Source organism: Sipha flava, unplaced genomic scaffold (genome assembly GCF_003268045.1).
Source record: "Sipha flava isolate LNK unplaced genomic scaffold, YSA_version1 299_pilon_pilon, whole genome shotgun sequence".
NCBI lineage: Eukaryota > Metazoa > Arthropoda > Insecta > Hemiptera > Aphididae > Sipha > Sipha flava.
The window spans coordinates 1,436,181-1,451,247 of NW_020272971.1; the positions used below are offsets into that span (position 1 = coordinate 1,436,181).

At 36.7% G+C, this 15,067-nt stretch overlaps 1 protein-coding gene across 1 annotated transcript; it reads right to left on the reverse strand.

Annotated features, from left to right (window-relative positions):
* Window positions 1-565: 565 nt before the first annotated feature.
* LOC112685924 (uncharacterized protein YMR317W) lies at window positions 566-14,757 on the reverse strand. The gene is made up of 2 exons (XM_025557976.1): window positions 14,545-14,757; window positions 566-2,398 (listed from the first exon to the last, which is right to left on the reverse strand). The coding sequence occupies exons 1-2, from the start codon at window positions 14,572-14,574 to the stop codon at window positions 764-766; spliced, it is 1,665 nt and encodes a 554-aa protein (XP_025413761.1). The 5' UTR covers window positions 14,575-14,757; the 3' UTR covers window positions 566-763.
* Between the last annotated feature and the right edge of the window lie 310 nt (window positions 14,758-15,067).

The window sequence follows — 15,067 nt, forward strand, 5'->3', positions numbered from 1 at the left end:
AAATATTATTCGAAAATAATTATGTAATGTTCGTCTCGCAACGATTGCGCCGTACAAAACAACGCGTCGCGTACGGTAAGTGCATGGAATACATGCGACTTTATTTTTCTCCCCAGTTTTCGGGGTCTCATTAGTGTTATAATTGATGTGAATATAATAATAATTACTAATGGGCACGCGAAATAGAAGAAGAAAAATCGTTACTCGGCGCCGACGTGGGCGGAGCGTGTTTCGAACCCCAGGGGCGAATTGAAAAAACATTTCAATGGAGGCTTAGCACTTATCGCGCGAACGCGTTTGTCTGTAGGGCATTAGCTTGGTACACTTTTTTGCCGTGCGCGTTTCATAGGTGGTAAAATTTCAAAAGGAAATTTCGAGTGGCGTCTGGAAACCGGAAAAATTTCGCGGGGGTGGCATCACTCAAACTTGCACGATTCGTTAAATTTTTTTTGTTCGTAGACCCGTACAATTATTCCGCGCAGGGAAAAAGAAAAAAATCAAATCGAACGGGAACGCATGAATATTTAAAGTTGTTTGGTTACTTAAAAAAAAAAAAAGAAAGGGGTTTTTGTTTACAGTATTTAAAACTAAAACTATATTTACAAAGAAAAATAATAATAATAATAAATAGGTACGATCGTCGTCGACGAAGTCAACGCGGAATAAATCATCGCATGCGCGCATAAATACGATCGATAATAATTAGATACTGGAGACGGTGCAGAATAATTTAACGGTGCGCCATGAAGGGCCGAAGGCACAATCAGGGCACGGTGACCTTGAGGAAGTGCGCCGGGTTGCCGGCCTTTGGGGCGAACCTCAAGTTCACTTGGTTCTTCTGGCCCTCGTTGACGGTCAGGAACGAGTTCCAGTCCACGTAGAAGTACAGCCCGTTGCGCGGTCGGTCCATCCTGGGCGCTTCGGTCTCGAACGCGGTTGGTGGGTCGCTGCTGGCCGTTTCGCCGCCACCAAATGACTCGGCCAGTTGTGATAAGCTGGGGCTGGCCTCGGTGGTGGACACGTCCCGGGCCCCGGCGGCCGTCGACATGCCCGTCGCGACGGCTTCCGACGAGTCCGTGAACGACTGTGCGCGCACCGCTTCAGACGACGTGGACGCAGCCACGGGATCGTCCGTGACCGTAGTGGTCGCAGGCTGCTCGTTGGCCATCGCGGCCGTTGTCGTGGCCGCCGGCTGCTGGCGCTTCACGTCGTTCTTGTTCTTTTCCACCAGCTGCTGCAGCTCGTCCGTGGACAGCGGGTCCGGTGGGCTGCCCGTGCTATCTAGCGTGACCGTGGCGAGCGAGGCCGCGGCGGCCGCATTCGGCGTCACCGGCAGATCGTCTGGTTCAGCCTGCTTGGTGTCGTCGTCAAAGAACACTTGGTACCCGTCGAAGCTCTGGTCGCTCGCGGACACCGTGGACGCGACCGGTCGGTCAATGGTGGCTATGTCGGCCGTGATGTTCTCCAGCTTGGTGCGTATCGCGTCCTGGGACAGGGACGCGGTGTCGTTGCCGTCCGCCAGCAGCCGTATGTTCTCCACGATCTTCGCTATGCGGTTCACGTCCACCGTCTTCAAGTCCGAGTCGGACGGGTTGAACACGTGGCCGCGGCCCGCGGTCGTCGACCGCCGAACGCCGCCGGCGTCGAGCACCGGCGTGGACGCTTGGGCGGTGCCGTTCGTGGAGGTACCCGTCTCGGCCAGCAACGACCGCAGCAGCAGCTCGTCCGCTGTCGTCTCGGTCAAACCGTCGTCGCGCCTCCGCGCCGCGTCCACCGATCCGCTGCCCCGTTTGCTGGACGGCGCGTCCAGCAACCCGAAACCCCCCAGGAACTCGGTCATTTCGTCGTCGATTTTCACGTTCCTCGCCTCGGGTATCTTCTTGAACTTGGAATACGCCGTCACGTCCACCGACGGCCCGACCGTCTTCTTTTTCCACTGCGGTTGCGCCGCTTTCACCGGCGGTACCGTCACGAAAGTCATTTGCGTCGTCGTCGTCGTCGGATCGGTGGCGGTTGTAGTGGTGGTAGTAGTGGAGGTGGTGGTGGACGAGCTGACGACCCCGAGAGCGCTCATCGGGTATCCGTAGTTCAACGGCGACTCACCTTCCGGGAACTTCGGCCTAGCCGTTTGCTTACCGTCCGACACCGTTTTCCTAGTCTCGGTCGGCGCGATCGATCGTTCCTTGCCCGTGTTGTCCGAACGGCTAACACGTGAGTTGCGCGAAAAGTCGTTCAGGAACTCCATCACCTCACCGCGCGTCATCTTCGGGAACCCCGACGACTCGAGGTACTTTTGCACGCCGTCCACCGCCGAGTCCAGTTCAGATTGCCGTCTGTTCACCGGGATGCCACGCGCCGACAACGCGAACATCGTCACCAACAGCAGTGGCCCGAGCACCTGTAAAAAAACGATAAATCAACGTGTTAGCGATCTATTCGATCCGATTCGGTGGCAGGACAAGAGGGAGAGAGATAGACAGAGAAACGAAAACGAAGGTCGAAAGCGCCGGGAGAAAGCGGTTCACCGCGTGCGCAGCAGTAGGCAATTTTCGAGAACGTTCTGGAAGACCTTCACAACAAGTTTCATGATACCCAGGTGGTCGGGTTAGTTAACGTACTTAAATCAATTCATCGATTTCTCACTGTGGCCTACGTCGCCCGTTCGCGCCATCGGCAAGTCGTAATGCGTACGTCGAGCGCAAACGTTTTCGAACGAGTTCAGGTCGATGATACGGTGCGAAGACGTCATCGTATCGGTTCCAGTAACCGACGCGTAACCACGTGAACGACATTGAAATCGATATCGTCGATCGGACGCGCATTACTAAACGATACAATGCAATCCGTCTATTTCGATCGTTTCGGTAGAAAAATTACCGAAAACAGACCTCTAAGGATGCGTTCGTTTCCGAGTGTTTTATGAAAATGAACTCAGATCAAGTAATATTTTACAAAGAATATTGTGATGTTTATGTTGTGATTTTTCTTCATTGCAAACTCATAACTTACAAAATATTGTTTTTTCAGACTGTTACGATCGATCAAAAATAAGAAAATTATTGTCATTGAGCACAAATACATCTAATATCTATGCATCCCTTTATTCATTTCTTCTATTCAAAGTATTAATAAGTAATAATAACTTTAATTTTACAATTTAACATACGAATAATACTATATAAATAATAATACTCGTAATACTATTTTAATGCATTTTCTATCTATTTGTACGAACTCGATAAAGACCGTTATTCAATACGTATAGAATATCCATTAGATTACGTACAATACACGTACATAGTATCAGGACCGCAATTAGTGGGGCACTGGCTACAATTGTCCCAGGCGCCAGTTTTTTGGGGGGGCCAAAATGTTGTGGTCGGAAATTTACTCACTTGTGAATTATTGAACTTTTAAAATTATTTATTTTTATTTTTAATAACAGTATCATAAAACAATATTAATGTATTTATAGCTATCAGCGATCTATTATTAATATACCTAATAATAGTTCCCAAATTTTTTTTGATAATGTCAATAAACATAAGTTATTTATAATAATACGACGTATTATGTTATCGCGTGCGGTGTGCGATAGCATGCCTACTACACAAAAATAGCAATGATTTTAGAATATCTAAAAGGTTCACGAGGATCTATCTCCTATATTTTCCGTGGGCAGGCCCCTTAGAGAAGCGCCAATTTTTTTTTTTTTTTTTTTGCGCCGGGGCACCAAATGTCTAAATACGGCACTGCATAGTATAATACATAGCAGGGACGGATAAACTTTTTTTTGGCCCCCATCTACTAAAAATATACTTCACCTTTGAGGATCGACTTCCATAAAAATTTTTTCTTATTATTGCTAATTATCCATAATTTTCGTGAGCGGTGCTTGAAAATAAATTTTAACACGATCGATTTTGAAATCGTTTGCGATCGACCGTTCGGCAGCCCCTGGTAGTACTCAATTTCACTGAATAATTTCGTTTTTCGTAGTAATTTATTAGTGTATATTATTACTATATATTGCCTTTATTAATTGTTATTAATCCAATTTTTATACTCGTGGGTTGAACGAAAATGTAAAAATGTACAAGAAATAAATAATTTTAGTATTTAGATAATATTGTATCTGAAAAAAAATTAATAGAAAGGAATCGTGATCGACCTGTTAGCCGCCCCGGGGTGTAAAACATACATGGTGGCACTATCTGTGCATGCAAAATGTGGTGTGGCAAAATTACATAGACTGGTTAATGTAACGCTCTCTCGTGGTCAAACACTTCGGACTGCGTTGCTTGGAAAACTCACTGTAAGATGTCATACTAATACTGAATTACGTACGGCAAGTAAAAAAAATTATATTGTATTTTTTTGCATTACAGCATTTATATTTATAAGTTTTTTATTCCTAGCTGGACCAGTGGCGCCGAACCTTATACCGAGATCGGAGACGTTGTCCGACATCTTTTGAACGTTTAAAACGGAAGCTAACCTAACCTAACCTAACCTATGGGGCCGAAATTTGACTGTCAAAACCGTATAAAAGTTTCATTACAAAATCGAAAGCCTAACTTTAATTTATTTTGGGTAGTAACCATTGCTTCCCACCTATCGGTATGCCGTTGGATTCAATATTTAGATATTGTAACTTTTTTAAATATTTTTCGTCCGACTAAATATTTAGGATTTAGGCGCTACCGAGTTAAACAATTTGTTTCACTGAACGAAGTTACCTAAATACGTAATTACATTTTCTTGGGAATTATGAGGCGATCAAACACAAGACTATTTTGTTATTATCTTTCTCGAAGGTCTTTATCATTCTCCGTAGATATTTCATGTTATTAAAAAAAAAAAAAAACTTAAACACATGAATCTCATTATAATATAAACTTATATAATATCATTATTTTCTCGTGAACATGATTAGTTTATTAAATCGTAAATCGATATTAACAAGCGGATATGGAACCACGTTTACAAGGCTTATTATTTTAATCTCGACAAAAACAACTGAACCGCGGCATTGAAAGTGTTTACATCATAATGTTTAGAACATTAGTTTAACGAGCTTGGGAAAATATCGAAAGCGACCAACGTCACTCTTCTCCCACTGCGGATTATCTGCACCTATGAAAACATGGTTTGTACGAACACGAGTTTGTTCGTAAATAATTATTGAACTGATTTCGACACGAAAACCTCGAAATCGAAGTATGTTTTTAGCTCATCGTGTACACCGTTTAAATTCAAACGCATCGTGAATGATAGCGTAGCAATCCGAGTGCACGCGAAAACCGACTTGTGACCGTAAAATAAATCGACCTACAGCGCAAATCCGATTTTTTTAAAACTGTACACCTTCTTCTATCTATAGATATTTTCTCGGAGTATATCATTACAAATTTAACGCTTTTGGTCTGGAATAAAACCGTGTTAATCGATTGGAATTCAAGAACCCCCGATTTAAAATTTTTTTTTCTAGATAGTGTTTGGTTACGAACAGAGAAATTGTCTTACGGTCTTGATTTCGGTGCAGTTCAGAAAAATAATACTTTATGTTGTATAATGTGAGCTTATGTACACTTTTAATTATTTATAGGTAAAGTATAATAACGTAACGGCATTGTTATCGCGTACGCCCGATAGGGCTTTCAGCCAGAAAAGTTATGATTTACTTATACTGTTCGTGGATCACATATTGCAGGAACAGTTGAATCTTGTATGAAATATTGAATTTCGTTTAAGACACAACAAGAAAAGGTATCTAAGGATGGAAACAAAAAAAAAAAAAAAAAAAAATAGATAGCTCAACTAAGTTAATGAGGTGTAATAAAAATTTTTAATAATTAGAATATATCCGAAAATACGTAAGTAAACTTTACAATCATTTTAGATGATGAGATTTACAATGATAATAATAGTATGCTGTGGTGAAATATTTCATTCTTACAAAAAAAAAAACTCAGATATATAAAATACCAACAACTTTCACAATGTTTTACTTTTAAGTTTTGTCTTCCTTAAAAATGAATACGTATACCTACCTGAAAAGAGAAATTTTATACTTATCAACCATATGCTGCTTGGAATACGAGTTAGTTAATGAAAGTATTTCGTAATGAAAATACTGAATGGAAAACCAAAAGTGCACAAACATGTTATTAACATATTGTAGGCAAGATTTCTTCGAGGCATAAAAACTGTCTCATATTGCTAATAAATTCATACGCGTCCTTAATGATTAGAAAATAAAACATCTAATATTAAAAATTAATGCAAAACCTATCCCAAAGATTATCAACTTCAATAGTTATTTATTATAATGTCGATGGTATAAATTTTCAAATACTGAATCTTATAACTGGATAGGTAAACATAAGCTGTGTATTAATTGATAATCAAGATTATCGTATTAAAAGAAAAAAAAAATTCATAATTTATGTTTAGCGAACTTATTAACAAATACTATAAACATTTAAACTATTGTTTAAAAAAACATATTTTTTTTTTTTGAAACATTTGAAAATCAAAACAAAAAAAAAATACAAATAATGCGCCACTAAATTCTATAGTTATATATTATATATTAAATACAATCGAATTCGTGTCCTAGTGGTACTCAGTTTTATAATATAAAGGAAAAAATCAAGAATTTTTAGTAATCAAATTAATAAATTAGGTAAAAAAAAAAAAAAAAAAAACAATCGTTGAGGATTTTTTGAATTCTATATTTATTCAAATTGTAATTAATTTAAAAACGGATAAAATGTATCCAAATTATAGATTATTTATTAATCCTCGAGGAATAAATCTCTTCGAAGAATATTAGAGAAAAAAAAATAAAAAACGGTACGTCACCAACAAAATTTACAAAATATATGACGAAAAAATACGTTGTATACATGTTATGAATAGTTTTTTGCATAGCTAGTATAGATTTAATCATTAATAGGATTTCAAACAGATTCTTTCAACTAGATAATGCTGAACACTGTGCCCAAAAATATTGATCTATCTGATATTCCACTTTACGTACGATCTCTTTGAATTGTTTAAAGTTAAAACAATAATAATCAAGGAGAATAACGTGTACAATATAACTATAGAGTTAATATTGTTATGTTGTAGTTAGAGTAGATAGATGTACACGCAGCGGCGTCCCGAAGTGTTATGATTCTTTTTTTCCCCTAAAAAGGTTTGTACACTGAAATCCCATTATACTTATATCGTCGGGATTTTTTTAGTCCCAGCGACAGCCACCACCGTCAGTTCGTAACATAATTATCTTTTAAAATACGAAATACATTTGGCTACGAATACGTGTATTGTACGGACACGATGAGAATTTTGTGTTAAACATAACTACTTACTGCCATTATAGTTTTCGTGGCTTTAATGATTTCGAATCTATCGTAATCATAAACATATATTATTTGTGCGTAAACAGAGATCAGTCGAGTGTGTACCACTGTATTAACGAACATGTAAGGACCACATTTTTTAAATTTTTTTATTAATCACTGAATAGAAATCGTTCCCTAATAAAGCTACACTAAAATCCAAATTGATAAAGTAATAATAAAATTTTGTATTCCGGAAAGAAAGATGCGTGATTGCTTAGAAATTTTTTTTCTTCGCTGTTCCATGTACATTTATTATGATGAAAATCAAATTTGAATGTTGTACAATAAATACGTACAAAAAGTACTTTTTTAATAAAATAAAATACCACATTCAACTGTCATTTTATTAAATGTTAAAATATTCTTAAAATATTCTATCTTACTTTTGTATGATATTATATAGACTATAGTTACAGCAGATGATAGTTTGATAACGATTAAAATCTATTTCCATATTTTTTGTAATGAATAAAAGCAAAGTTTAAAAACATTTCGATTAATGACTCCTATACTACTTATGCGACAAAATGATTATTACCGGTATTCAAAATATTGAATTAGGTATATTGTTGATTGCATAAAAAAAAAAAAAAACCAAGTGAAATGATTCTTTTTCGTTTATATCGTTATAAAAGTATACTTCAAAGCATATATCTACCTATAAATTTTATTTTGCTCTGATACAAATCGATCTAAGCGTTGTTATCAAAATATACGAATTCGTAATTTGAATTTCCATACGAATAAATTAATCAAAATATAGATCGATGAAAAAACGTAATTAATAATTAAAATTAATACATTATTAATTTAGAATCTAAAATACTCGTATATATAATGATTTTAAAATTTCAATTCGTTACACCAAAGGTTTTCATAAGTGTAATGTTACTACAACAGCAGTTACTGCAGTATACAATCAAACGGTTTTATAAACACAGTATTTTATTTATTCAACAAAAACACTAATTAGTGCCGTGCTAAAATACTTACACTGACCTACTATGAAAAATATGTGAGATATTACATAGATTTTATCTTGGATTGGCCAATAGTTAATATGACTGATTTTCTAACAATACATTTCATAATTTGTTTTATTTTTTTTATTTTTTTATTTTTTTTGGTAATAATAATAACTGTGGTCATAATTACCTCACAACAATAGCTAAATAATGTAAACACATGTGCTTATGTAATGATAATAATTTGTTTTACTCGTTTATTACAGAATTCAATTTACACATTTATTATAATTAAAAACATAAAACATGAAACTACATGTTCTAATATTTAATGATTAAAAAAATAATAATAACACTCCGAAATCGTGTACTTTTAGCAGATCTATTCTAAGTGGTTTTTCGATTAATGAACCATTTAAATTTAAAAACATGCTGGCACCCGTGAATTATATATATAAATAATTTTAAAAACACTTCGCACAAAGGTGATGATGAACATAATATACATTTTCCTTATAGAATTAATGCTGCGGTTCTAACACGAGATGAAAACTGTTTGTTGATTATTTGTAATCGTAAGATTTAATTAGAGCAATAAAATCATTTATGTATCGGTAATCCACTCGGTGTCGTTTCGGTCCCTGCGCGGCATCATTATTAATTCGAATTTAATATTACCACAGAGCGGTTTCATTACTCGTGTTGGTTAATTAATGTAGTCTAAATTACAGTGTAAACTTGTGTTTATCGAACGAATTCGCAACGGTTTGAAACACGAATTCGAAAACTGACCAATGTGTGATACGGGATTCATAATTAAAATAAAAATAAAAACAACCATTGATTTTGTGCGTATAGTTGTCACAAGATCGATCATATTATTATTTGTTGTTTCGATCTCGGAGCGGCGCGTTTAGAAATCTTAAAGAATCATGTGCGATGGTGGTACTCGACGTGAACACGTAAATCTTAATCATAATCACGTGCCGGTACGCGGGGAAATGAAACTTATTGCCGGCAGTCGGTCCGATGGACGGTCACCTGAACACATTGGCGATCGCGTTGAATCGACTTTTGACGGCAGAATCGGCCACGAACGATCGAAAACGCCCGTACGCACGTCACAATGGCAATACCGTGTGTACCATGTGCACAATTACAACGCGTAACCGTTGTTTGTAAACAAAGAAAGCCATTGACGGTTGCAGCGAACCAATACCGAGGCATCGCGTGCACAGCGTTCAAAAGCAAAAACGTCCACCGGTTAGAAAGTGAAATGAGTGAAAGTACCGCGGCGCGGGCAATGTCGTTATCACTATTATTATTACCACTCGTATTTACTGTTACAACCGTTATTATTCAATTCCCAAGGATGGCTGAGTTAGTTGAGAATGTTCAGCGCACATGACGTTTTCCAAAACCCAAAACACAAGTAATTATCATCGATCGCTGTATCGCACGTCCACATTTTTGTTGTTCTGTACACGCGCAACAATATCGTACATTATTATACCGTTATTATACGACGTGTAGAAAAAAAAAAAATTCATTATCCTAAACAATGATTAAACGCTGTCGTCCGGTCCGGAGGAACATGTAAAAAACTGTAATACGGTCACGTCATAACGGTGTGCGCACATTTAATGCGTATGATACGAGAAGAAGAAAAGAATACATACTCAAGGTACGCGGCGGTGAAAGCGCGGTGCATCGACATCGTGTTATGCACTTTTCAACAGAGCCGTACTGAAACGATTTGACTCAGACGAGGAGGGGAACACCCGTTTAATTTACATTTATACAACCCGTCCCCGAAGTGCACCGGACACTATCATTTTTTATCCGTAGACCGGCGTGATAATAATGAGCCATGTGTCGTACGAGTTGATCGCTATCGCAGAATTTCGACGAACTCGATGTGACGACGTTCGTTTCCAAAATCCGTTGACAACAGTAATAATAATATTAATAAGAAAACATTTAAAATGTGAAACGTAAGAAAACCGATCGCTTCTTACGTAACACGACGATAATTATTTGTCATGTTCCTGATATAGCTGACCCGGCGTCCTTGAGGTGAACGAACGTGAAAAAAAAAGGAAATACCAACACATTAGAAATGTGTCGCGGATACAGCGTATTACGGCGGCATTCGGCGGTATTATGATTTTTAGGGCTCAGATTTTATGGTGCTGAAAGCCACTGAAATGTGTGCTATTTTATGATCAGGAATAAACTTAATGTAAGCGCTACAGTTACGTCCTCGGAAACACGAAAAATCGAAAAAAAAAATGTTTTTTATAATTGTTACAAATTTTTATAGAAAGATAAAACGAACATGTGAAGATTTTTGCTTTTCTAGTTACAAGATTTATGAAAAAAAAAAAAACACAACAAACGAAACAAATTGAAGGTATACTGCAACAAAGCAACAAATAAAAAACTAAAACTTTAATGACATCTAAAAACACGCAGTACGATTTTAAATTCTTTGTTACGTATAGCAAATTTATAGTTCGGTACAAAGGCATAGATAAAGATTATCTATGGGGGTTGATATATTAAGATAATAAATATTTTTATTATTAACTATTTATTTACTAGACGAGATTTTGGATATGGGAGGTTTGGACTCCAAAAACCCACCCCTTATCTACTCCATTGGTTTGATCTACTATAGTCGTCGGTGTTTTATAATAGTCAGCGAACGGCTCTGATCATCATTGCGGTGCGTTCGAAACAACATTGTTATCACGAGGAAAACTGATCTCGTTTAATGACGATAGCTGATCCGGGAGCTCAGTTTCTGTTTTAACATTCATTACCTGTAAGTACCCGGTGCGTGTTTAAGTATATGTATACAAAACGAGACTTGTCAACCGTGATAGTATAAAATGAACGTCGTTCTACCGGACGTGTTCGCGGCCGCATTGTGCGTGTGTGTGATGTAACAAAATCATAACGATGATGACGACGACGGTTATGATAAAATATTGCAATTATAATAACTGCGGTCCGATATGCGCGAAGGAATGCGGAGAAAGTTGTTAAGTAATCGCGAATCGTATTGTTTTTTTTTCGTTCTTTTTTAACCGTATCCTTGTATGATTTCATTAATACATTATGACGTGTATTTTTGGTAATTTCGGTGCTCGACCGTCGGATCGTTTGACAAATTATTACTCACGTTAACGCGATGACCGCGTACAACGCAATCGCCGTGGTCTGAATGACGTCCGAACGATTAATTTTGCTTTACAACCACGGTATTGATGATATGCGGTTTTATTGTTTATTTATTTATTTTTTTCACACGCAATTTGAAAGTTGGACACGATATCGACACCAACATAAACGTGTTATATCTTAGTCGACTGCATTCGTATGACACGTTTTACCGAGCGCGTAAACTCCGCAAACGACCACTCGTAAGAATGGTCCAAAAACGTGTAATTCTTTCCACCCAAAATTTGAACATTTTCTACCGTATAAGGTATAAAACTACTTCAGATAAAAAAAGCATTTTATTATTTAATTGTCATCCAAGAGAAAAGGGGTTTGGATCACGCGGACTCAATATGAATACGTACCTACGTCCATACTATAGTAACTACGAGTATTCACGCGCGAAAGCCGCATCAACGGTTGCAGTTCAGACAGTTTCGAAATTATACCATTAACATATTACATACACTTAAGTACCATTGTGTTGATAAACATTTTACAGCGCACTACTGTCATGTGTAAGGTTATCGATTGGATGTATGATTTTTAATTAATCATTTATAAACAAGTATATATATATATATTCACGACAAACGTGTTATAACGATATTATAGCTTGTTCGTTAAACATTTCGATTTCACTAAAACCTACCTACCGTGTCGTATATTTTTTATCGAAAAGTACAACAGCATTTATAGTTATATGTTATCGTTTTGAAAATGCGTATCATGTTAAATAGATAGTCCTGCAACGGCGTTTAAAACGCACTTAGCTTGCATTTAAATCTACGAAATTATCCTGCCTACCGATGAATGTTATTTAGAAATTGCGAAATGTATAATTACATAATACATATTATAACTTTTGCGGATTAGGCGCTATGATAATTGAATACAAATCCAGATCGATTTGTTTGTAATTATACAAGTATTCTGTATCATTATAAACATATCGTTTTCGTAATTTTGAAAACGTAACAAATAAATTAGCACTTCACGGGTAAAAGTCATCGATTTTCCATTCGTATACCTACACAACCCGTTAACCTATGTTTAGATAAATATTATTTTGATCGAATCTGATCACCGATAGCGAAATTAATGTATGCAGCATGTAAGTATCCAAATCTAATTTTATAACCTTCACCATTTCAAGTCGTGATAATTATATGCATTTTAACAGATGAAAGCGGTCTGAAAATTCAACGTTTACGCGTTAAACAGAAACCAAACTATATCTTACGTAAATCTCATACGACCGAGAACTCGGAGTTTAAATTACAAAAGTCGGCCGCCCAATTTCATAAATGCCGTAGCCGAGTCCTCTGCCTTTCCTTCGTCTCATCCCCGGGGAAACATTTATTATACTCTTTTCGTTTCGAAATGACATTACGTGCAGAGTGACGAGAGGTTCATAATTTCGAACGTCTGTGCTCGCTTGTATTTATTTGAAACGTCATTAAAACGATACGTTTAATGTTTTAACCTTGATGTCACATATGTATTCGACTCGTAAAATAATTAGGTCTAGGCAAATCTAACGGGCGCATAAATTAATTTTTTTTTTCTTTTATAAAACAATTAACTATACGTTTTAACAAAACAATATCTATTGACCACGAAATGTAGATTTAATACGTGTTTAGATCATTATATTTAATGAACAATATCTTGAGAAAAAAATCTGTTTTCTTGTTGAATTTTTTCGTCGATAAATCAATATTTAAATATTACACGCCTTCAACATCTATCTGTTTACGCACAGTGGGGTATAAGCAAACCAAATTTGATTTAGATTCATTGAATTAATTGTTAAAACCAATTACATATCTATACTGTTTTAACGTAATGCATGACTACAATTTTAAAAGCTATCAATTGCGATATCATAGGAAATATATTTCTTAACTACCATATAGCATATGCATTTTATATATTTTGATGTTCATTTTTTTTGGTAGATAAATATGTTTTGAGTCAATTGAACGGGGAAAAAAACCCTGTAATAAAACACTTTAATCTCGTATGGTAAACTACTTAAATCCTATCGAGTTAATTATTATTATTATTATTAAAACATTTGTTGCGAGTATAGTCTTAACACGTGTCGGCCATCGATAAATCCCTTGCGATATTTCTTAGTGCGGTTCGAACCGTTTATTTTATTTTTATTAGTCAACCACGTATGCGGGAACTTAACCATAGCAAGAAAGAGATGTAATGTATATTCGAATAATTGAATTATTCGAATATCTAAATATTCAACTTCGAATAAGTTCGCCGTTAATAATTCGAATATAAGAATATTTGAATATTCGAACATTCGAATATCAGTATTCGATGCTACAATACCTAATATTATTAAACGTTTTGTGTTGCGTGAAAACTAAAACGAATAATTTTCGTTATGTATTGTATTGAAAAATCGAATACTGATATTCGAATGGTCGAATATTCAAGTATTCGAATTATTTACGCTGGATCTATTTGAATTTGAATAATCGAATAATTCCCATAATAAATAAATAATTTATAATAATAAATAATTAATGTACCTCAAATCCTCGATTGTAAGATAACGCGTTATGACTGCACAATAATAAATGAAAAAAAACATGTATAAAACCGTACGGAAAACCTTCAATCACGAATGGGATGTAGAAATTTAATGGGCCACAATATCCAGCAACAACGGCTTGGTTTCTACTCTCTGCAATACCTACGAGCCATGCAGCAGTTTATCATTTATTAAAATGTCGATTTTACAAACGATGCCTGTTATAACGTTGATTATTGTTTACGAGTGGACGGTCTGCGTGCCTGGACAGCACATGCGATCGAAATCTCGACTCGACCGATAAAAATATTAGTGAAAAATTTTTAGAGAAAAAAAAACGAAATCGTACCAAAACATCATAATATTATTATGTGCTTTTACTTACCATGTTTAACGCACTCGGAGCCCTCGTCATAGCGGTAAACCTCGCGGGTATAGCACACCGTACACGCACGCAGACAACTATGGATTTTGAATTTCGAAGTTTTTATACGCTTATGGATACGGTTATGGAAGCGCTCGCAATCGAAATGTACCGGTCACTAAAACACGACTGAGGCCGATCTGTTTCACGCGAGAGACAGTCCATCCGATCCTCTTAATACGTAACACCGAACGTATAATAATAATAATAATAATAATATAATACACATTGCGCCTACCTCCATATTACTAGTTATATCCCACTACTAAACCTCTGCCACTGTCACATGGCTCACCCAACCACTCTCTTTCTCTCTCTCTCTCTCTCTCTCTCTTTCTCTCTCTCTCTCTCTTTCTTTCTCTTTCCCTTTCGCACAAGCACACGCTCCATCTCTCCCCCCGAATCGTGTGCGAACGTCATGGATACGCGTGTACGTTTTCAAACGGAAAGTTCCTTTTACCGTATGCTAATTGCACCGTCTTGG